The sequence below is a fragment of the Cuculus canorus genome, chromosome 5 (genome assembly GCF_017976375.1).
Source record: "Cuculus canorus isolate bCucCan1 chromosome 5, bCucCan1.pri, whole genome shotgun sequence".
Classification (NCBI taxonomy): domain Eukaryota; kingdom Metazoa; phylum Chordata; class Aves; order Cuculiformes; family Cuculidae; genus Cuculus; species Cuculus canorus.
Genome location: NC_071405.1, coordinates 55867115 through 55892616, shown reverse-complemented (window position 1 = coordinate 55892616; position 25502 = coordinate 55867115). Strand labels below are relative to the sequence as shown.

Here is a 25502-nt window from a genome sequence, read left to right as displayed (position 1 = left end):
CCTGACCAATGAGATTAAGCCAACTGATTTTAAATAAACCAGAATGAGCAAGATGAACTGGGAGTTTTCCAGTTGTCTATGAAGCCACAGAAAAATCTACTGCAGCTCTTCAGGGCAATTCTCAGTTAAAAACTACAGACTGGAACAATAAACTCACAGAACCCTGTTACCATCCATTGTTTCCGCTAGCAGAACTCTTTTTTGGGTGTTTTTAGAATTTAGGATTTTACAGGCTTTTTTTCTTCCTTGACAAACAACTGGAGTTTCCTCTTTTGAAGGGGGTAAAATTCTCTGTGATGGGTCACATACTTGTTTGGTCAGGGTCAGTAAATAAATGTTATTAGTCAGAAGTTGCTAGCCCTGACAATCATATCAAATTGTCCTGCTACAATCCCATCAGGAAATTTAACATACCTGTAGTGGAATCTTAGCTTGACATTGGACAAGAAAGTAGCTGAGCCTTTTGCTGTATAGGTGGCTGGGGAAGGAACTTTAAAGAAACAGTTATAGAAAGGCTACACCTATGTAAGATATAAATCCGAGATGTAAGCTCAGGTCTAGTTATAACTTATCTGAGTCACGTAAGTGTTTGGGATGGGAAACCCTGCAGAGTACATGAAAGGCTGGACTATTAGCAGCTGAACATGTCAGCCCATGTAGGGCTTCCCTAAGCTTTGCAGACCTCCTGCAAACAGTGCCCAGTTGTCATTGCCAAGCATAGCACATCCTAATCTTTTTCACACTGTCAAGTCTCTGAACATGTGAGTTGTTCTCAGCTCACAGAGGCAGCCAGTCCCTGCCACAAACTGGAATCCAGCATTTGGGACAGCAAGCACAGCTTCCGATTGCTCGTGGAGAGACCAGTCCCTGTTTCAGGCAGAACTGCAGGTGCTTGCAGCTTCCACTGAGTGGCACCTCGTGACAGAGCGCCAAGTCTCCATAGCTGCAGCTTCTTCTGGAAGCTCTGCCTAAGAGCTGCGAATGACCCAGCTGGCATCTGCAGAGTCAATTGGAAACAGCAGATCAGACATCTGTGGCTGAAGCCAAACACACGGGAGAAATGGGTCCTGACAGTTTGGGTGCTATTTCTAGGCAGCTGTCAAATCCATACCAAGATTTCAACATATCGAGAAACAACCATATTGGGATACAAAAGAATCCTCTGAGCATCTTCAGCTGTTTCATTTTGCACTAAACAGTCACTGATTAAAATGTACAAACTGCCCTGAGAGTAAGGACTGCACCCCACCCCTCTTCCCTCTTCTAAGTACCCCAAGAACTAGGCATCACTGGTCATCAAGGCCTTAACACTTCCCTGTAAAGCTTTATTGTGGGCAAGGGAACAGCCTAGCAGTTGGGAAACATGGGTTTAAATGCCATCCAGCAATGGAAGAAGCTGAGTTTTCTGTTTTCTAGAGGGCAATGCTATCGATGTGCTGCATTTTGTGAAGGCTTTGGGTATATGGGCATATGGTAGACATTATCTGAGATGTTCTGTAGGGCTGAGCCCCTTTCAAAATAAAGTGAAGAGCAGATTAGTTATAGATCAAGCTTTTGAATGCAATAGGTTCTGTGTTGTGCTAGATGATGCAACTGGGGCAATTCAGGCCATGCACAGAGGTATAACTCAAGGCACTTAAGAAATTTTTTTTAAGTGACTCCTCCCAAAGGCACCATGTAGTGTTCCAATCCATGAAAATCGAGATGAGCAGAGGAAACAGTCCTCAAACAACGCATCCTAATTACTTCAATTCTTGTCTTTAAACTGAGGCTTGGAGTGTTCAGCACTGAACATCTGTGACACCACCGAATGCCACTTCCACTTAGCATCCACATGGGGCATGTATGCATTTAAGCTATTGTACCATATTCCCCTTGGTGTGTCTTTGAGAATGCAAAGGGCTTTTACTGGTGCCTGAGGACTCTAAACCACACCCCATCGCAGTTTAAGATCAAAGCCTCTAAAGCCCAAGGGAAATCTTTCCAGTTTTTGCATGAACTGGCTCCTACGAGGCCTAGACAGTACGGATAAGCACAGATGATGCTTATCAGAATTTCAGAATAAGGCCATTAAATACAAAGTGGAACATCTGCACAGGCAAAGCTTGTAAACTCTACTAGGGCAGTCAAAAAACACACATAGAAAGAGAAGCATGGCAACACAATGAAATTAGTACTTGCACACATCTGGAACATATCGTTAACCCAATGCACAGGGACGTCTTTTTTACCACCTTGCAAAAACTAAACTGTTAGTAAGTGCCCCATGCTGGCAGAAATAAGGGAGTCTAAGTGCATCAGTGAGGAACATACTTCTGGCTCTGCACTCCTGATCAGCCGATGCACATGGGGTATACACTGAAAATAACATTCTTGAAAAAGGAACTGAGATGCAGCCTTTGCAACACAAACGGTTTCACCTTGGCAGAGCTGGCATGCTAGGATCAATTGCTTGAAGCAGATTTATTGTATAGCTACTGTGTAAAAAAATGACAATTTCTACTCTAGGGAATATAACTAGACTATGGAAATCAACAGAATAGATGAGGTGACATGGCTGTGAAGCTGCATGCAATATGCATTCAGCAGAGCCAGGGATGGCCTGCATCTTGCAGAGGAAAGAGTATGACTTAGAAACTGTAGATGTGGTTGAACAAGCTCAGTAATGAGGTTGCATTCAAGGAGGTAGTATCCCAAGTCAAAAGGAGGAAGGGAAAAAACCTTTTAAATTTATTTAAGCCCACATTCTCCTGTGCAATCCCTTTTTGTTCCACAGCAGGCAGGGCACTGCTGCTCCTCTCCAGGACTGTGGGCTTTTCTCCCATGTAAGGCAGAGGAAGCATCTGCAGTGTCTGCCTGAGATTAGCCAGGGCTGAGGAAAGGGAAAAGCACTGAAAAGAGGAACGAATATCCAGAGTCTTCCTCGCCTTATGTTGCTGGTTGGAATGTGTCGGTTACCTCTGTGGTTCTGTGGTGGAAGGACAGAGTTAGCTCTATGCGTGAGTCCGCATGCAGAGAGATGCCAACAACAGAGATAATGGAGTAAGATAGCTCTGGTTTATAGCACATCTGCACTCACAGCAATGTTTCAGCTTCACTGGCCAGGCTATACCGGTGGAGAGACATGGTAGCTGCAAATGTGACATCTTGATGAACCACATTCAGAGCTCAATTATGAGCAGCATCACTGATTAGTTATGCACCAACACTGGAGTATGGCAATATCCTCTTTGAGCATGAAGATCCTTGTAACCAGCACTTACACATACCGCCAGCAGCTGCAGGATGACAAGGTAGGCAGCAAGTGGCCTTATAACAGATGACCATTTGGGGAATACTAAATATAATTAAGTCTGCACTTGTTAGTGGCATTTAAAATATTGACTCCCCCACCAAATAAGTGAGCAATTGCAATTCATTCTTATTATCATGATGGCATGAAGAGGAACTGCCTTCTCCTAGCAGGTGCTATTTCAAGACCAGTGGCTAAGAACTGTCACCTACTAGGGACACCCTTTCCTGCATTATGGACATGCTGGACATGACCACACCAACCCATACACACTGGGCGATGGACATCAAGAGCATCTATTTTTTCCTGAATAGCTAACCAAACAAATCCTGTGTTTCAGTCTCAAGCTCTGTTTCCTTATATTAGTGAGTATCAGGTTACAGCAGATGGAGATAAAATAGAAGAGACAATACAGGAACTCATAAGAACAGGGAAAGACCTTCTGTCTGGCAGCGTTGGCAGGACTCCTAAGTAAAAGCTTCCAGCCTCAAAAGCCTATCAACAGACTTAGACAGCTCATTTACGCTATGACGCTTTTCATTTATCAACAGGCAGTGGTGAAAAGGACAGGGATTTTCCTTGCCATCTTCATGTGTGGAAAGGAGGCATCTGTTCCAGGCATTTGCACACACGAAGATGCAAAGGCTTCATGATAGTGTGACTAGAGATGAGTTCCAGGACAGTATAAACTAACTTAGCTCCAAGGTGTTGTGTATACTTATAACAGTTAAGGGGTTTTGGTTTGGTAAGGCAGATGCAAAAAGCAGATAAAATAAAATAGATGGTCAAAACACCTACATTTACGTCAGCCCAGAGAGCTTAAGGTTTTGGGGTTTGTTTTTTTTCAAATTTACTCTTAAAATATCTCCACATTTAATCTTTTTTGCTAGATAGATCACATTAAAGGGAAAACCTGAAATAACCCCAGAGGCACATGTGGAAAAATCAGACCTATTTCAGAAAATGGAAATGATGTGCTGAAAGCTTGCATTTGGGGAGGTGCATGTGATTTCTCTTGCCACCTCATACTATTCCCCTGCACAAGTGGATAGATAAGAGAAACAACAGGGGCTAAGAGCTGAAAGATGCACATAAGGGTTATCCCACTAATCATTTTTTGTTGGGCTAGAGAACTCATTTAGGATAGAAAGGCTAGAAAGGTTCATGATGGAAAAATAATTTTATACTTTTATAGTGCCCTTCATTCTAAAGGCTTCCCAAATACTTCATAAATTTCAACTAATATATAGTCTACACCTAGAAATCTCATTTTACCACTGCAGAGAAGCTACATCTGAAATACAATACAGTAATTTAATAACCGTGTGCAGTGAAAAGTTTGCATAGTTACGGGCAGAAACAAGAAAAAAATGACATCCATCTGAAACTATGAGAATAATTTACGGGCACAGGATGTCTTTATTAACAAGCTGCTTCTAAACTTATGTGGCAGTTAAAATCCAGAAAATAAACACAGCCTGTTCCACATAGAGCTAACAACATTCAAAATCTGCTGCAGTGAAGCATGTCTTTCCATCAGCTTCAGTGACAACTTGCTCAGATACCAGGAAATAAAGCTTTGCTAATGTTCTTTCATGCCCTGTGGTTATTTTATTTGTTTGTTTGTTCATTTCATTCTCTTCTTTCTGTCTGTCAGGAGCACTGTGTCCCCTGCTATTAGAAGAATTGCACATAGGCTTTTGCCAACCAACACACCTGTGTACTTCTCTGCAACAGAGGCAACTGAAAAGCAATTGTTGAACAAGGGAAACATGGGTGTTACTTGTATACTTAGGATCTCCTGAAGGCTGGTTTGCAAAAGCATCTGCTGCTTTTGACTGTGACTCACATGCCACCTGAAGCTCCCCTCTCTGGTGTTTAATACTTTTTCTCTGATAGCTTTCAGGCTAAGGAGAGCCTCCTAGGTTTTTTTATGTCATTATGATAAGAACTCACATGTGCCTGAGGATGAACCTGAAAAGCTTTAGGCTTGATTTATTCACTGATGATTAAAGAACTCCACCTATTTGGTCTTTGATTCATCAAACCTGCCTTTTTCAAAGAATTTACTAGAAGTCAGGGTCCACTGAGGAAAGCAGGGTTCTAATATGTTTGTTATATGTTGTCAGCTTTGTCTCGGTTGAAAGAGGTCAGGTGAATAGCCACAGAGAAAAGAATAAGCACTGAGTAACATCTCCTGTCACGTCAGTATAGCTCCACATCCTCTACCAGTAAAGTAAGATCCCTTTGTTCTACCTAAGTTCCAACCACATTGACAAAGGACAACCAAGACAGCCACACCATCAGGGAAGTGTGCATCAGACATAGCTCTGATGCACACTTATGAGAGCCAATTATGGAGATATCTTAATGCTGTACTTCACTTACAAGAGATGCATATTTCCTGATGTCACACTGATAAACAATGACAAAGCCTCTCTCTCTACTGTGAATAGGGCAGATCTTTACCAAAAATACAAAGAAAAGGGAAAAGAAGCCCTAGCATTCAGCCTAGAAGTGACCCACATGTAAGCAAGCCTCATTGCACCAGGATCAACCCCAGTCTCCCAAGGAGACTCAGATTGTGTATCTTCACCAAGCATTTCCATCCAATCTGCCATGCAGGTTTCATAATATCGCTGTGGTGTCAACATCAGTAGTGGGTATACCATATGCCTATTTCAGTACTCTGTAACCGTCAGGTTGCAGGATTCACTGGGCAGAGTCCATCTGTTAGTCTTTAAGGTATTTCCTATTGGAGACTATCTTTTTAGGTTGATTTGAGAGAGTCCTGCTGACTTCAGGTCACTGGGAGTTATTTACCTCCTAGGTTGAGTATTGCAGCGCTGCAGCTCTAAGCATATGGCTGTAAAGCATTTGAGTGTGACAAGGTCCATAATCCCTATGCTGTAGGAGCCAGCCTTATCGAGGATGCTAAAGAGTTTTCCTAGTCAGACCTAAGCCACCTCTGATGCTTGGGAGACTTTCTTCCCCTCCTGTGTCGATAAAGAAGGGGCCAACCTCACTTCATTAACCTCCAGGTCTATTTTCCAAGGCCCCTTCAGCCCAACAAGATCTCTCCTTGGAAACTTTTACAAATTTTACAACTTCAAAATGAACTTCTAAAACAACAAGCATACAAATTCTGATTTAGGCCTCTCTCTTCTCCTGCTGATATGTATTGTCTCCCTGTTTATGTAAATAATAAAGTAGGACAGTTTCCACAGGAGAGGCTGAGAGACTCCCAGCTTCAAAACATCTTGTGTCTCTTATTCTGGGAATTTTTTTTCTGAAAAAATAAAATAAATAAACATAAATAAACCTCTAGTGCAACTTTCTCTCCCACACCTCAGCAAACATCTCTCTGTACAGGAAAGCTCTCAGATACTCGTGGATGAGTACGCCTCACCAGCTAAAAGTTCTGATTGAACCCACAAAATGTTCTAGCAAAATTTTTGATGAAACTGTCAGATCTCTCTAAAAAGCACTGCTTCTGATGACTAGGTTTACTCCAAAAATCCTATTTCAACTCTAACAATTAATTCAAATTTTAGCCGTTTACCAAGATGGCAACTCTAAGCACTGTCCTCTGGATCTATTACTTTGGATCGAGAAATGCTGAGAAATAAGGAAACAGATTGTTTAATATTTAAAGGAAGAAAGTGGTGAAAAGGATCAGTGGGTACAAAAGGAAGCTGGACAATGAGATACCAATCTGTTTTCCTCAAGGTTTTTTAATCCCTCAAATCCAAATGACCTTAAAGAGCCTTTTGAAGAATGATTTTTTGTGGATGTGAACCATGTGCACTAACTTCAGTGTTGGCTTTAGTCTTTTTTTAATAGCTTTCTTTGGGTATAAGAGAAAGTCATAATAATTTAGAAAGCAAATAGGGATACTTAACTATGCTTCACCATCCCTCACTCGTGCAACCAAATTCTGCTTTCAAGTGACTCTGCAGCATTCATATCAGATCACTCAGGTTTTTCTGAGCACAGTTGTACAGGGGGTTGCTGCATTCTCTGACTATATTTTAAAAAAATGGAAACTGATCCTACTAGCACAGACTCAGGCTTCTCTTGCCTGCCTTCTCCTTAAAGCAAAAAAAAACCAAAACGGTAGGGTAGTTTTAGAGCAGCTGCAAAACAGACAAATAGCTCCAGGCTGGGAAACTGCTACAAAATACAGAGAGTTTTGACATTTTCTGGTACTTAAGATAAATTACACATACAAATCAGACTGAAATTATTTCCCTTTCAGAAAGATGGAGGAAAGACATGACAAAAGAAGAAAAGCTGTCACTGTTGTCCTCAGGTAAAGTTCCAGGATCAACAATTTTTAAGGTGAATCAAATCATTACCTCTCAATTAATCTTTTAATTATGCAGAGCACCAACTTCACATCCTATCAAAAGGGTCCGTAAGACCCACTGCCTTTATTACAATTCCACCACTGGTAAGATTATTGGGGAATAGAAGAGGCTATCTTCCCTGGTGCTCAGAAGTCACATTTCTTTGATAAGTGTGTCCTATACTAAGGTGCTGAAGAGTTTTCTTAAACAGGGATCATTCCGGTTGCTTTGCAGTAATCATGTGGATAAAGGGAGAAAAGTGGTTTCTTTGAGACATTCCACTTCTCTTCCAGTTCTGGTGCTGATTCGGGGTGTTTTTCTCCCTTCTTGTGGAGGTTTGCCCTATTCTGAGACATGCTGTACCAACTGTCATCACTCTGGTAAGAACACTGCTCCATAGCTTATCTTAGATCAGAAACTTCAGAAGCATAAAAAAATTGCTGGTGGGAAGTCAAATGAGTCATCTTCTGTTTGTGAATGGGCTAAGCAGCAGAAGCTTTTTCAGAGTCTTTAATCTGTAGCAACATGATATGATCCTTGTATTGAATGCTGAGGAATATCACCAGGCTGGAGAAGAACCGTGAAGCAGAAAACCTCCATCCTCCCTGTGATGCCCTAGTTACTTCTATCTTCTCTAAAGAAGCTGTCCTCAAGCACTGTATACTCCCTGTATGCCTACAGCAGGGCTTGTATTCTTATATTAGAACCCCTAGTGGTCAATCTTTCCCCTTTACACACATTTGGGAGTATAAGCTGTGCCAAAATATACTTTTGCCTTGCCTGGTGTCTGTTTTCCACAAGTCCAAATTGTATCGTAGACCTGCAGGACAATCATGAGATATGCTCTTGCACTGGAAAGAGCCCTCTGATAGCAATTTCACAATTCTCTGTTTCTACATGCACCTACCCTTATCTATGCCCAAAGAATGGTCTTGGTGACCAACTGTGCAAATGCGTGTCTTTCTTGGCACCTCATGGCACACTTCCTAGTGGCCCACTGCTGCAGTCACAACTGCTACTGGGACCACAAACCCAGCCCAAGAACTACTTTGGATTTTTCCTGAAAGCACAAACATTTCCTCTTCCTTTATGTATGCTTTACGGAATTTATAACTTCTGTCCTTTTGATATCTCGCATCTCCTTGTTCTGAAAAATCAGGAAATTCAACAAATCACATTGGAAAGAACTGATTATTTTAAGCCTTTCTTCTTTGTTTTAAAAAGTTTTTCTAATGTTAAAAAGCCAGTATTTTTTCTATCTGGCAGCATTCAAATAGCCTCTTTCCTCAGCCAGGACAACTCGTAAAGAACACATATATTTTGCAATTCTTTCAAGAGCCATTTGAACGTATTGCTGTAAGTATACATGAGGGACTGCTAGGAACATAGTGACTAAATAACAGATAATCATACAGGAGGACTTCGCTCAATATTGATGTGGTCCTAACTGAATTCCCCATCCATGCATAACCTTAGCAGAATGCTGAAATCCCCGCTGTTTGCCAGCAGTATTACCGGCCTGGAGTACTGACACACAGAAAGGGACAGAAGCTCAGAGCAGGATGGGAAGTTTAGGCTGTGCTGCTGCTGACCTGGCTGATTTTTCTTTGCAGAAATTGCAGGTGTCAGACCCCCCAAAGGATTGCCCATCCTCCTAGATTGTTTCTTCAGACAGCATTGTACTGATACAACTTGATTTCTAGGGCAGTCAAAATAAAACAATATGAAAGGAATAAGCTTCTTGTAGGTAAATTGTTAATCCCACTGTGATGAACATCTTCATTTTAACCCACAAACAATTTGCTTAAGTGGTTTATAAACATAGGTACCATGGGACTATGTTGCAGTAGCAAAGTGACTGAAGCAACCCTAACTAGATTTTCACTGCATATCTGAAGCTGTCTTCACCTTCCCACACTGATACAGATTGTGAAGGTGAAGGGAGACGAAAAGGTGTACTAAGTGGTGTGTGCACCAGCTACCTTAAATTGAGTCTGGGCACATGCACAGGAGGTGCATTTGTTTTCTCTCTCGTGACTACCCACTAGGAAGTTCTGCCCTGCTTTACATCAGAACTTCTTTCAAAACTGTAATGAAGATGGTGCACGGCACTTACTAGGCAGAGCCTTACGCTGTTGGGTAGTTCTTTACTTCCTGAATAACCCAGAGTTCCTGAATAAAGAAGAATTTCTCAGGAAATGCACAGGAAGACACTCCTGATCATGCAGCAGGTTCACTGAATCTCTCACTGAGAAAGCTGCCATGAAATGGCATTGGAGAAGATGAAGTCTGAACTACTGCTGAAACCAGTGCATTCTCTGTTTTCTTTCCACAGAAGCTGCTTTGTGAGTAGAACCAGCCATACCTCCTTGATCCAGTAGCTGCTCATTAGAAGTCCATAGGGAACTGGCAAAGTGGAGAGGAATCGAAGTCTTGAGCAAGTATGAATATGCTTGGCAGTCTGCAGCAGGGAGTAAGGAAAATTCAGAGCTAAATGCCAGTGGGAGAGTAACAAAGCGCCTTGCAGCTCATGAGTGTGGGCAGGAAGATCAGATAACTCAGAAGAGATGTGTGGCATTGTGGTGAGAGGATCAATGCCAGAGCAGCACACAATTAAGCTGCAATAGCAGTGCAAAGGGAGCTTTTTCAGAGGTAGATAGCAAGTCAAAGGCATGCCCAATTGTTGAATAGAGTTTATCTATTTGTGCTGGACTTGGCACAGTCCTGGGATTTTTCAAGATGCATGGCCAAATGGCACAGTCATGAGCATAGGTCTGGACATGACCCTAACCGTTAGCAGTCAGTCTGCATCATCTACTTACACCACAAAATGTGCAGCTGTTAAAGATAGCAGTTACCAGTTATCATGGTGAAACCTGAAGCATCATACATATGAATTAGACAGAAAAATCATTCATAAACAGATGTAGGCAGAGTATTTTTTGATTTGTGTTCTATTTGCTGAGAAAACACTGATAAAGAACAAGAAAACAAAAACTTTGAAAGTCCATCTCCTGTGGCTTCAGCAGTCCTCCTGAGGATGGGGAACCTGGCTTATGGGTCTTAGAAACTGGACACACAGATGTTGTCTCATGGTGTGATCCTGAGAAGCTGATCTGGGAGGGAGAGCCAGCCTTATACCTCCTTCCCATTCCCTCTGCACAATCATGACCTCAGCCAGCAGGACATGTGGCTGCATCTGCCCGCAGTCCATGTCACCAGATGGTATCTTCCCAACCCATGGCGCAGCCACAGGGGCAACATCTGTATGGATGCTAATTAGCAAGCCCACAGTCAGATGAGGAAATTAAGGTGGTCAAGCACAGCTACCTTGCACATGGCTGTACAGCCGGATCTCAAGGCCTGCCAAACAGATTTGTGTAAACAGATATTGACTCATACATCACTATGCAGCTATAAAGCTCTGATTTTACACGCTGATACAGAACAATACAATCCATAAACCAGTTAATTAACCTTGACAAATAAGAGAGATGTCCTCAAAAGATTTCAGAGCCCTTATCAAAGGCACAAAGCAACTCAGCATACAAGGAGGGATACTTAGGCACAAAGCAGGGATGTGACTTGCCTGGCATTACCCAGGAGGGTATCAACAACCATCTCCTGAGCTCACCACAACTGCTTATGCCCATGAGCATAAAGACCTAAAGAGCTGTAGGGAGAAGAGCTGGTCATTTCCTCTTTCACGATAAAAATTTAGCCTTCACCCTGACCCCTCTCTGTGATGAAAGGGCATTGTGGTACTAGTAGCATCACCTTTTGGATGGGCTACAGCAAGAGAGACCAAGAATTTTTACTCACTTCAAATCCTTGACTGCTTTTCATGTAGCTTGAGCTAAATCCTGGTTTCAGTAAAAAATTTTGTTCTACGTCTTTTCTTTTAATTCTTTGAATACCTTTTCCCAGTTTCCTGACTTTAACTGCCACATAACGTGGCAATTCATAAGCAGATGCTAATTATTACTATTATTGCTGCTTCATAGATGAAAGACTGAAAGAAAGGGCAATACAAACACTAAAGAGATTAATCTCAGAATTGGTTTTAGGACACAAATATCAGTTCTGTTTTCTGCTCTCTATGGTGACACATATCTACACAGTCTTGAAAGCCAGTCATCACGTAGTCAGCATGTTCTGCATATTATCAGGCTGTACAAGATAGGCACTAATGCATCGATTTTTGGTTTGTTGAGTTTTAATGGGAACTAGAGCAAGGAAAAAAAAAAAAGCCCTAAGGCTGTAAAGTTAAACAAGCATTCAGATGTTGGGAAGGGAGACTAGAACTGTCACTGCTTTCAGTTCAAGCAGGTGCTGTCTCAAAAAATTTTAAGCAGTCTTTCCTCCAAGCGGTCAGAAGTATCCCAAGGTAAGATGTGCCACTTCTCACCTATCTCCAAAACACAGTCACTGCCAAATTACCATGTTTACCAGAAAGGATGGAAACATCTGTCATAAGGCAGACATATGTATTTCTAATGATGCTGACTGAGGCGCATTGAATGGCTAGGATTTTTGCTTAGTGTCCTAACACCAACTATTTCTTTAGGAATTTCAGCTCCCACTTTCTGTATCTTGATGCTAGAGACTATCCAGGGCCTTGGCCTGAAGTATGCCTCCTTTGGTTTTGCATTTGTAATACTTTAGATAGGGACCATAAACATAGGCATGTGCGAAGAGCAACAGCAATAAGAAATCCTGCTTGCCTATGAAGAGTTTATTTAAACTGACCTAAATTCTGAATAAATTCTGCTCCTGGGAGCAGAAGTGTCAGAACTAGCCATTTAGGCTTTTGTTTTATTATCTGGACAGATTATGGGGCAGTGAACAAGCACATACAATGCACTGAGAAAGCTCTTGCAGGAAAACTTAACCTTGAATTCCACTCCTGTAAAGATGTCCACTGAAGGTTTAAAATCATTACACACTGTCCTATTGCTACAGGCTCTGCTAAAATGTTTTTCCTCATCTTTCTTATAAGCCCCATCTCTTCATAGAGGAGGTGTTCTAGGCCTTTGTGGCCCTCCTCTGGACCCACTGCAATAGGTCCATGCCCCTTCTGTGTTGAGGGCTCCAGAGCTGGACATGATATTCCAAGTGCGGTCTCATCAGAGCAGAGAGGGGCAGATTCACAACCACTTCTGGAATGCTGCAAATTTTTATTTGCAGAACACTGATAAGCCATTTTTATTCCTCTGCAGATCATGTGGGGTTATTTGTGCCTGTTATTAAAATGATACACACACGCATGCTATCCAGGTCTATCCTTCCAGTTTCTGCTCAGTGCCTATTCAGTGAGCCAAAATGCAGGCACTCCTAATTTCCCACACAGTTCAGACCAAATGTGATAAACTTGCTGCATCTCCACCTCCTGATCCTATCCCTTGCAACAGTGAAGGACTTCCAAAAACCATTAGGGGCAGATACAGGAGATTTGGCTATGGGCTTTGGCCTGGCAGGCTGTGCTGACCCAGTTCCCTTTCTGTAAGCACTACTATAGATCTGAAGCAGAAAAAAATCATTAAAAAAAAAAAAAAAATATGTCTGTGCCCACCTCAGCCAGAGCAGCAGAGAAGTGATTGCAATTCTTGTGCATCAGGTGGTATGCGTTGCCTTTGTACTCCTTGCCCAGCTCTTCCATAATCTTATCCACATCCTCTTCTGTGAAGTCTGTAGTGCCCAAGGCAATAGATTCTCTGGTTAAAAACAAAACACACAACAGGAAACATGGAAAGATACAGTGAAGAGTGCAATACATACCCAGGGAAAAGGCAGTAATGAGACATTGGCAAGAAGGACAGGCTTAGAACATGGACACGCGTATCTGGGGCTATCCGAGCCTCTCACTAGACAAATGGCACAGTGGTATACTCAGCTTATCCACAAAGCAAGTCACAGTACAGGCAACAGCCCCTAGACCTTCCTGCTCACATCAGGGAACTCTCAGCTCTGGGAGTCCTCTCCTACTCTGCCCATCGTCCCATGATAGATATTTCCAGTAGGACAAAGGAGATGTTCTTTTCATGATTATGAGGGTTTCCATGGGTTGGGCCAGGCAGGAGCAGACTGAAAACTTTACGCAGAAAATTATTGTTTCTCCTAATATTCACATAATAGCACTCATTATTCTAAAAGTCTCCAGCAACCCTCAATGTAAATTGGTGTTCTGGGAAGGTCAAGCCCCACTTGGCATGGGCAGTTCCTTGACCCACAGCCTCACAGTCTGAGCACCTTGAACAACGAATTAGTGCAGCATCCTCTCAGGCTCCTCTAGCAGCTGGCCTGCCCTTTGCGACAGAGTAGCAATAAACACAAGGCATGACTTCTGATGCTCTGTGCAGTATCCATAGATAGATGATACTCATGAAAAATGTTTTGGGTTTCCTGCTCTGCGCCGGGTCTTTGTAACACACAGTCATTCCCATTCTTGCTGAGAGGTGAAACAGGGAGCACAGAAAACAAAAACAATGGGAAAAGAACACTGCATTCATTTGTAAGTATGCTTTTAAACCCTTCCAAACACAGTTATGCACTGTTCCCTGTACATGCACAGGTGCACATGCTCTTTTATCTACCTCCAAACCCCCTGCAGGGCTGCCTTTGAACCAGGGTCACGTAAAAGACGTAGTGAGGGTGCTTATGAAAAGAGGGAAAGGGGGACCAGAGGAGAGGACTTCGCTGCTCCCTCTATACCAATGGCTAAGGAGGGGAGACAGGAAAGGTAGAAAAGGTCCCTTACTTGAATTTAAAGGTCTCGCCAAGTTCTACTGCACTGCCAGGTGTGATCTCGAAAATCCCACTGAAAGGGTAGGGATGCCCTCCATAGGCAAACTCTGACAAAGAAAGAAACAGACTGTGAGTAATTGAATGAACACAATGTCAGGAAAAATCTATGGCAGCTGTCTGCACAGCTCAGCATCAGCACCAGGGGCTGGACTATTGCCAACATCAGTTTCAACCAGAATCTGAAAGCCATTTTATCTGTCCGGCTACCTATCAGCCTGAGGATGCCTTCACAGCCTCTCTCCTTGCTAGCACTTCTGCTTTCCCACAGTGCCAGGAAAACTCCCTGAGTCTGTCTCTGTGCCCACTCACGTGACTTCCTTTCAGTGGAAACTTCTGTGGTGGAGGCACCTAGAAATACTACAAGAGACTGGTGGTGGTGGTATTGAGCTGGAAGAAGTCTTTTCCAGAGGAGAGGAAAAGAAGTCGTCTTCTTTTTCCATACTTGTACAAGTTATAGAGGCTGCAGTTACATGCTGAAAATAAGAAAGACTACATGTTTTTTGACAGAACTGCACAAATTCCTGGTGGAGTCCACAACAGACTCTAAAAAGACTAGATGAGATTTTCACTCCTGAAAACATCCCTTGCCAGAAAGCTGTGTTTGAGGTGCTTTTCCACATCAGGCTAACCATACAGTTTTCCCCGTTTTCTGCAGGTAGTAAAAAAGAAGTTCTTCATACCTCTGCCGTAGATCTCGATGCCAGAGTGGAAGACACCAATCCCCAAGGTGGAGGTGTATTCATTTATCCAGTACTACAGTAAAACAAAAGCCACATTTGGAAGCATTAGTGGGAAAGGAACACACTGTCTTGGTCTAGGATATATCCCCCATGTCCCATCCTTGGGGCAAATTCTCTTAAGGACAAGAGTGATTTTGAAATTATCTTGAGACAAGCAAATTGAGACTCTTTACAGACCAACAGAAGTGGCCACTGTGTTTATACAGCTGACTGGGATTAGGTCTTAAAACAAATGCTCATCTAATCCTTTCCACATAAGGCATTTGCCTGTAGTCCCTGATGTAACTGGACCTGAACCTGCATAAATCCAGGTGCTATAGGATGTGTGATTATTTATCTGTCTTCTCACTTAAATAGCTGACACTGAGCCAGTTTTGCCAGTTCACTTGTCTAGTCTGATCTTCAAAATCTTGAGCTAAAGAATCCCCAGATATTTTCTGCATACCATTTTATGTCACCTTCCAATCTACTTTTTATTAGGTTTTTTTTAGGCAATGACATATTTGAGACAGAGCTGCATTCCTCCCATAGGTCAGAGGAACACCATTTAGTAGTTACCTATATGACACTGGTAACTGCTTTATAGAAAAAAAGAAGCTCCCAGCATACCAGTCAACATTTTGCTTAAAGGCACCCTATAATATCAAGCATCGTTTCTAGAAGGGACAATGGCTTGCTGTTCCAAAATTAGGTCCAAGGTGACCACAACTTCACTCAAGTCAAAGACAAATTTTCAAGAGGAGCTGTTAAGTGACTTCATTGCTCTGGAGTCCAGCACTCCCCTGGTACATTTAGAGCAGATGAAGACTGCAGTCCAGTGCATGCAAGCAACACTTCTCCATGAAGCACTGTTCCACCATACCATGAAGGGCAGTGCAGACACCCAAACAAGTCTCAGCTGAACTAATTCTGGAGCAGAAAGCTGTGTGGCCATGTCAGGGCAATGCTGCATTGGAGATAATTAGCTCGCTGGGTACCAGTATTTATTAGGTCAGCTGCAGATCTGTGCTGCTACAAAAATTATGTTTCCAGGCAATGGGTGGAACTGCTCCTGCCTGCTGAATTTACAATTCACTTATGGCTACTGTGCAGTGAAGATGCATCTCTAGTAACTCAGGGCAACTGAATTCTTATTTTAAACAAACGCTGCAAGAAAAGTGAATGTTGTACACTTGTCTCCATGCAATGACACAACAAGTTCATTTGGCTAAAATCCTCCTTTGGCTGTGGTAGCTGCTTCTGGTGGAGCCAGAATAAGCTGCACCTTTAATGGTGTCTGGTGTCACTGAGCTGCCACGGTATGAGTGAGAATCCCTCTGCTGTCAGGTAAGCAGAGATCTGGCATAGTCCATCTACTTCCTTCACACTGCTTGCTTTTGTATTTTTGATTATTGCTGTAGCTGGCTAAATCACCTAGAAACACTTTCTGGGAGACCATTGCTACTGTGGAAAAACACCGTAGCTTTAATATGAAATGTGCAGTCCCAAGCTTGACTTAATGTATGGCCAGTCTTGATACCATAAACCATGTCACACAAAATGCTTGCCTCTGACAGTACAGCAGTTCTCTTTCCCTCCAGAAAATGCTGTAATGCTTCTTGTTCTGTGTGAGTTTTGGTATCACAAATTATGTATTACTGCAGGAGAGCATCGAACAACCTGATCCCAGCTGAACATCTGCCCACTGCTCTTTTCAGACCTTGTATAACCTCCGTTAACTCTTCACTTAACTTATGCAGCCTCTTGTATATAGGATATATCAGAGCATTGGGCTAGAGCCAGGTCAGGTAGGTCTCAACCTCTGCCAGCTGAGACAGCGCATCAGCAGTGAACCCTCTGTTGAACACCATGCCTGGTATTTAGGGACATGATGTGCCCTTGTCTTCTGCTGCCCTTCTCCTCAGTTCTCTGAGCAGGAATATCTCTACTCTGATCTGAGGTGGAGGCTACGTATGCTGCCAGCCACATCTGCCTGTGTGACATCAGACCAAAGCCTGTCCCCCATGGACACATAGCCCTCGTTTCAGTTCTTTGAGTTCCCAAATCTTATGGAATAACTCCTCAGACAGTCTCAGATAGTCTCAGTAAGTTTCACAGAAATACTGGTTTCTAGTCTCACTGTAACAGCTCCCAGAGGGTATGGTAAGTAGGTTGTCTTCTTCCCTCGGGCTGAGCTATTGTCTCACAGCAACAATGCAAGCACAACATGCCCAGGTCATACCAGCTGCTTTGCTTAGAGAAGCAACTTACAGAAAGAGAAGGGAGACTTTTTAAATTAGAACTGCTCTTGCCAGTTATCAAAGTCAGGGCTATCTGCAGAGGTTGGCCTGCACCAGGCTTTGTATTTCATACAAGAAAGTTAAACTGGAAGCCATTTTCAGCAATAGCTTTTTCTTCTTCCATGTTCAAGTTTACGATGGATCCAAACAACAAATAAGCAAACAAGCAGGAAAAATGCAAAAACCTTTCCTTGATTAACATGTTAGAGTAATGCACTGAGACCTGGTCACCTCATATGTCCAAAGCACTGTCAGATCACAAGCCCACCCTGTCCCACAACCACTCTTACTCCCAGGACACAGACAATCCTCGAAACCCACCCTACCCAACTCTGGGCTCCAAGAGCCATGCTGTAGGACAGTTCATGAAACACAAGTGATGAGGAGGTTCCACCAGAGATAAAGGAGAGAGAAGCAAAAGTGTTTCTCTGGCTGATGCCAGGTGTTGCAGGATTACAATCATCACATGGACCCTGCGGTATTTAAATGGTGTGTTTTTCAGTATGAATTAATTACTTTAATGAACAATTATAGACCAAACTGCAACAACCTCAGCCACACCTGCATTTGAACTGAACATAAGCTGTACTGGTTTAGTACTTTCTTTCAAGGAAAAGATCTGATTTACTTCTTGATTCACTGCAAATAAAATTTTTCAGTATAATCTGTTAGCAGGAACAAAATGTAAAGCAGCTCTGAATCACGACTGTCACTGTCCTCATCTCACCCCTATCTCCAGGGTGTTCCAAAATCTGCCTCCAGTGTGTGACTGAACACGCAGTGAATGCCTCACAGCACTTTAGTTTCGCCCACGGCTTGTCTCAGGAGGAAGCTGCGCTAAAGGGAACATGTCAGTCACTTGCTGAGCTGGAAGAGAGAATCCAAGACAGATTTGAAACCGGGTTTGTACACACATGCACACGAGCTGGCCTCATTTTCCAAGGGGTTTGCCATTCTGAACATAAGAACAGCATCAACAGTCAGCAAATACTCATCTCTGGAGTAAATTGGCTATTGCTTAGAGTAGAAACAAAAATCTGCAGCCTGTTTTGAGTCAGATGGATAAGGCAGGGAATGAAATACAGCAGTATCTTAAAGAGAACTGCTATTCATGCCTGCATTGCATTCTGCCTGCAAAAACATGCTGGAAACCCTACACAAAGGGACTTGGAGCGTTCTGTCTCATTTCCATCTTCAGCAAAGACAGAGAACAGCTCAGAAGTGAAGAGAGGCAGGGAGGAAAACAAACCAGACTGCAACTGTTCCACAAAAGCAGCAGATAGCCCAGGACTGAAAATTCAAACCCAGAGAGGAACCTCTGCGTTTACTGCCCACAGTGTATCAGTCAAGAGCTTTTAATGCAGGTCCCTGGCAAAGTTCAATTTGAAATTCCCCAGTTTTTATTCAAGCCTTCCCTGATTTCCTGATTGGTTTGGTTCAGAGATCAAAGTGTCTGGTGAGATAGTTTAGATTCTGGGAGATACTCTGAGTCAGTTGTTGTGTTATTGTCTTCGTTTATCCACCCTTCATACAGAGGCGGAAGTGAAAGTATCACCAGAACAGCAAACTATGCTCTAACTTTCCTGAAAGGAAAGAGATGGAAAAGCTTCATTACATTGTTATGCTTCTGATAGTTCTAGGGTGGAGAAGCAGATGGTGTCATACTAGCAAATTATGTCATCCTGGGACTTTTTGGAGCAGGATTTCCTGGGAACTCCTACCAGAAACATGGGTTTCCAGACAAGAGAGGCCCTTCTGTTTGTGTAACTACTAACTTCCACTATAGATTAATATCATACTATAGTAGTGAAGTTTCTGCCACTGACTTTCTCTTTACCTCCCTACTTCTGACCAGTATTTTCCATAGTGCATCAACAAAATCTTTCCTGTATAACTGTGCTGAGCAGCTTAACTAACCAGCTCCCTAGAGGGTGGAGACAAGACCACCTCTGTGGCCATCTCTGACATTATGTTCTCTGAGCATCCAGCGCACTAGGCAATATTCCATTTATCACCCTAGTACAGACTTGATATTTCACTCCACCTCATCCATCCCCTGCTGAACAAACGCTAGCCCATCCTTTCTTGTGAGCTGTATAAATACATAGAAAAGAAATCCGCTGGAACTTGCTAAACAAATCTGGTTTCAGCAAACAGTTGTAAACTCTGAATCTTCAAAGGAAGTGTAGATCCTTGCTATGCTTTTCTGCTTTTCTTTAGTTATCACACACAATCGTTGCCTGAGCCAGAATGCCAGGCTACATTGGGGTTTTGTTCTGACCTAACTTGGTTGCTCTGATGTCTGTGCATGTCCACACATACTACTTCAAAAAAAACATCTTTACCAAGGATGGGTGCAGATGATGAACCAGTAACTAATTCAACCATGTCTCCTCTCAAAGCACCATCTGCACATAATTTGGTAGGTTTAGTCCCTTTTCCCTGGCAAAACTTTGTTTCTAGGAGCAAGAGAATAACAGTAAAGAGGAACCAGAGCTACAGATGATATTCTAACATTGCTAGTGAACAAGGACCATGTTAAGGGATTGAAGTAAATGGCCAAATCACCTCACCCTCTGCTAGTCTTCAGATCATGGAGCACTCCTGGCAGGATAGGTCCAGTAGCAGACTGTCTGCCCTACCACCTAGGCCTGATTTTAATCCTTTCCTCTTTGACAGTCAAGTCACACACCATAACATTAAGTTCTTTGTAAAGATGATGTCTTCTCTCTGTAGGAGAGAGCTTGCTAACCACAGAAGAGACCCTTGGCTCAACAAATTCACATGGAGGACACCTGGGGCTCCAGATACTAACTAGTGTGCTCCATGAAAGGATTCAGACTTGCAAGGAGCATCTCTGCATACCTCTGCCTTTATTACATACACTGTGTAAAACCTTTTCCCAGAGGCATAGTCCTGGGCTTGGCAGTGCTTGGCCCCTGCAGTCAACTTATCTAAGCAGCCTCATGAAAACATGCAGAGTAGTGTGTGCACTACTAACTTGCAGGTCTCAAGAGAAACAGTTTTCCGGGCGTGGTCACTGGCATATCTGCAACCCAACTCCCTGAACTGATTAGAGCTTGAGGAACTACAGGGTTCTTCCAGGAGAGCATCCAAATGCTGAGAAATCTGCAGCTTCAAAGCAGCCAGAGACCTTGATTTAGATCTGGTGAAGCAGGGATACAGGGATAAAAAGGAGCCCATTCAAGGACCCCACTTCAGACTTGGACTGGAACACTTCAGGCTTCGACTGGGACAGGAGAACTGGCTGGAGAACAGACATCTGAGGAGCAGAGTCATATTGCAGAAAGAAAAAAAAAAAAAAAACAAGGTATCTCTTGGCACGCAACTGACTCCACTCTGCTGCATTTTGAATGAAAGGAACTTCTGCAGAGGACAGTTCTCCACCCTCCAAGTTAATACACTCTAATAGACTGGGAATTCCCTGGGAAATGTCAGCCTGAAATTAACAATTTATACCGCTAAACATATTCTCTCTTTCTCTCATGAAAAGCCACAAATGCTAAGAGACTACACACAAGACAAGATGCTCAACTGCACCCTTGAGAGGGATGACAGACCAAGCCTCTGTAGGACTGTGACAGCCACATCTATCTCAGCAGCTCTTCTATTTCAGCCAGATTCTGCTCTGCAAAGGATCTTTTAGTCTCAGGTTGGGCTAAATACATTCCTTAGTTGTCTCTTCAGGAGCAATTTCTTTGGAGGGTGTTGTGGTTTTTCAGACATTATGGTATGCTTCTGAATTGCCTGATGCATGAGCCAACACAAAAATCTTTGCAATCATGAAGCATAAAGAGCTTAATTCAGTGGCTTCTAAAATACTGCGGATTAAAAACTGATGACGATGATAAGGGAGAATTGGAAATCTACTTAAGCTTCGATGTTGTAATGCAATGTGATTTTACTGGACAGAAGTAAATATTAGCGGGACAGAAGAATATATTAATCATGCTGTAGAAAGGAAACTATGCATTTCAGCAGTTAACATTTGGATGCATTTGGAATATTTTAAATCAAAAATAATAAACAAGATTTAGCTGTGAGAAAGGGATACCTCCTGTGTTTCCACTTAGAACTCTATCCTACAAAAGGGCAGACACAGTCCTAGCTCAATACACAGGTATTACTTCAAGTCTCACAGTTTTCTACTTTCTCCACTACTGTTCCACTTTCTACCCTGTTGCACGGATAGGAGGCATTGTCCTGAGCAGAGCTTCCTTCCTGCATCCAGGTCGGAAGGATGTTTACTATGGTGTATCTTTTGCCTCAGGCCATACACACGTGTAACCTGCTATGCAGAATGAAGCTGATCCAGCGTACTCTGCAGTAAATACAGTTGACTCTTGTTGGAGGCAGAGAACACTCATCCAGCCTATGTTTCATCCAGCCTACGCTTCATCCAGCCTATGTTTCAGAGCCCTACCAATGGAAAGATAGGACAACTAGCTGCCTAAATTAAGCAACAATTTTCTTTCTCCACAGAATTAACATCCCTGTCTCTTCTGTTTGCAAGTTCACAGAGAAGCCAACAGAATTTAATCCACCACTCCAAGGGTTTGTCACACTAGTCATGACACCAATGGCCCAGCCTGGGTGTCTGCGTATACAACATGGTATTTGTAGTAAATTTTTTGTGCCATATGAGAAGCAATATGGGATTTCTCCAACTTCCACCTGCTTCTCTTAACCTCAGTGCCGACTGTGCCCAAAGGAGTCAGCTGAAGGGGCTAGAGTGGAACTGAAGGCATCAAGCAGAAACCATTGAGGAGGAGTTGCTCGAGATGGATGAAGCATGTGCCAGCACTGAGATCATGTCCTAGACAATAATCTCATAGCAGTCCTGCAGAACTATCCATGCTATTGCATATTCATATGCAGTGTCTCCTTAGTTTTGACAACGGTCATGTACAATCTTAATCTCAAGTATGAAGTAAAGAAAAACAAAAAAGAGCATCCATTTGCAAGATTAGACTGAAGTGTATTTACTCAGGGAACATGCCTGAGATACTTGGATGTGTTATAAACTTAGAAAACTTAAAAAGTCTTTGCTTTATATGCATTCACATTGACAAATTGAGAGGTATTCATAAAGAACAGCAGCAAAATGATCAGAAATGATGAGACTGACTTATAAGAGAATTAATTCAGAAGAGTTAATAGCTTGGCAAAGCAATGACTACAGATGACAAATTTGCAAACATTTGAAGGGCTGACATGAATTATAGAAGACTTCCTAAGAACAATACAAAAGAATTCAAGTAGGAGTAACATATTCATCTCAAAAAGAAGAAGGACTTTGGCTAAGTGTTTAGAAGTTTCCTGGCAGTAAGAAAGCACATGAAAACGTTTGTATGACTGAAAGCCAGATATCAAGAAAGTCTTAGTGGGCGTGTGCAGGATAGACTATTGAATGGTCTGAAATACTTTTCTCTGTTAATGGCTAGGAGGCTGTTAACATCCTCTGTTGAGCATATTTCAAACCCTGCACACCTACGCACATTGTAAGCACTCAGCCGAGTCTTCAGAGCATGTCAGGAAGTAGGCTTCCCATCAAAGAGGATTCAGGTGTCTTGAAAAAAAAAAACATAGGGACATAATTACCCTACACACCAGTTCACCAGGAGGTATCTGAAGCACAGTGCAGACACTTTGACTCTGGAACTAGCATGGCCCTGACATGCCTGATAGGGTCAGCAATATGGCCTCTTCCTTCATCTTGGGAAAGATGTAACTACGAACTGTAATAATAAATAGGGCTGTTGAATGATTTCTCAGATATGGCATAATGGCTAGCTAGGCCCTGCACAGACCAAGAAACATGAACATCACCTTCTTCCTGTTAGTAAGTTCCTTGCTGTCTTCTGTGGACATCTACTAGTCTTCTTCTCCAAAGGCAGATTTCTTGGGATCTTTTCTCAGGTTTCTAATGAGAACATCCAAAAAACTAATGTCTTTCAAGGTACAGCATAGTTTGAAACACAATCCTTTGGAACACACTCTACTATGCTGTCTCCATTCATAGATAATTCAGGAACAAAATACTGCTCAGCAAGATCCAGTTAAGAGGTACAGTCATCAGAGCCATTGGGAGAGAAAACTAATGCCTATGACAAACATAATCTGTCTGTTTATCCTGTTAACAAGGGGCAGAACTCCATGGCTTGGTGGACTAGAGCATCTGTTCTTCTTCCTGAGTGGTGTTTCTTTCATTTGTCTTCTGACACTTGTTCAGACCTGCCAGGTGATCCAAACGTACTCAGTCCTCTTTTCACATCATAAGGGTTTGTTACCTACCAAGATCAGTCTGTCTCTTCTCCAAATTGTATCTAGTTAGTGGTAGGGGAAGAGAGAATCATTTCCAAATTGCCAAGCTCTGACCATCCTGAAGGGATGTGGTGCAACAGACTGACAATAAAGCCCCTGTTGTCAGAGATGTGACCTTGAAAATTTTGATTGGCTGCATACAAGCCACTTTCAACTTTATTTTGGCAGTAACATTCCCTTAAGTGCTGCCATATGAAGGCATACTGTGACGATATAAAACAGGAATGGGGAGAAGAACCCTCAGAGATGACTACCAAGTGGAAGGAATTAGGAATCAAGCTTGACTTGGAGCTAGAAATTTCTGTAAAGATGAAAGGATTAAGAACCAAAAAGAAACAGCAAGGGGAGAGAGAGAGCAGGTTCATCACCATCTGGCTCTTTGTCTATCCCTGGAGAGGTAAGCCTCTGATGTTATACCAGAGGGGAAAGTCACTCAGCAATTGCTGTTCTGGAAAACATGAGGTTGAGAATTGTTCCTATGCATGGCAGAGAAGGCATCTGTTGAGGTAAACACTTTCTATAAATTTAAAGACATACTCAAAGGCTGTTTTGGATTTTTTTATGATCTCAGGCCAGGTGATTCAACAACACACTGCTTCTCTACTTTGCAAAATTTCAAAATATATTACAAGCATCAATTTTTTAAGCCGCACACCATTTACATGAATTGGGAAGACAGTTCATTTCAGAGGTACAGGAAGGAAATAGCAGCATGTAGATTGTGCTATGGCTATCAAGACACAGCAAACCAAGAGCAGAGATGAACTCAACATTCTAGCTCAAACATTAACAATCCAACACCACTGCCATACTTCCCAACACAAAGAGGTGAACTACAGGACCATCTTGACGTTTGTTGAAGTGGAAACGAGTGAGGCTGATCTACCACAGTTTCTCTTCTGAAAAGGGATATCTCAGTGGTTTCTTTTGCCAAAGATACTATAGCCTACCGAAAAACTAACAACAGAATTGACAAACAGAATTAATGAAGAATATGGAGGAGGCGTTTTAACAGTTTCAGCTGTGATTTTTCAGCTTGAACTGTCTTCTGAGGAGTTATAGCCTCGAAAGTCAAACCTCTTATTGACAACGCTCTACTCATATCTGCATTGCAAGATTATTCATTAACTCTTTCACCAAGGACAGCCCTCTAGATACACAGGACAGGGACATCTACTCTCTTTGTACCAAGAAAGTATAAGAAACTAGTTAAAACAACTCTGACTTCTGCAAGTTCCTACATGGATCACTATTTGGAGAAGACTGAAGTAACAAAAAAGTCATTGTAACTACAGCCATCACAAAGAGATAAGAAGTGCCTTTATGATGTCACAGAAGGACCAAAATGAATTCCACAGGAAATGGAATAAATAGTTCCTTTTGTTCTATTACATTAATGCAGAGCAAAATATATATTATTTTGAACCTGTTGTGCAGAGACCGAAAGGAGACAGCAGATTACTTCAAAGGAATCTGCTGGCTGGCAGACTTACATTTGTTAGAAAAAAGCTGACATCTTCAGTGGGGGGGAAAAAAATAAAGAAAAAGAAAAATAAGACAAACTTCAAGGGAAAGAAAATTATTGTCCAAAAGAAAGCAGAGAAGAAATCTTGGATTCAAAGGATGTTCACACATCTATAGACAAACCGATGAAAGATAGTCCCATGGCTATGATGCCAAGCAAGGACTTGAG

The 25502-nt window shown here is 42.4% G+C and overlaps 1 protein-coding gene across 5 annotated transcripts in view; it reads right to left on the bottom strand.

The window, feature by feature from the left end:
• SYNJ2BP (synaptojanin 2 binding protein) overlaps nucleotides 1-25502 on the bottom strand; it is a 133433-nt gene that overhangs the window by 55320 nt on the left and 52611 nt on the right. For all 5 annotated transcript variants that reach the window (XR_008450133.1, XR_008450134.1, XR_008450135.1 and 2 more), the window contains 3 exons: nucleotides 15126-15198; nucleotides 14399-14492; nucleotides 13214-13355 (listed from right to left, as the gene is read on the bottom strand). Coding sequence is in view for 1 of the 5 variants with exons in the window: in XM_054068459.1 (XP_053924434.1) it covers nucleotides 13214-13355; nucleotides 14399-14492; nucleotides 15126-15198 (309 nt within the window). In the remaining 4 variants the exon portion in view is untranslated. The remainder of the gene's footprint in view (nucleotides 1-13213; nucleotides 13356-14398; nucleotides 14493-15125; nucleotides 15199-25502) is intronic.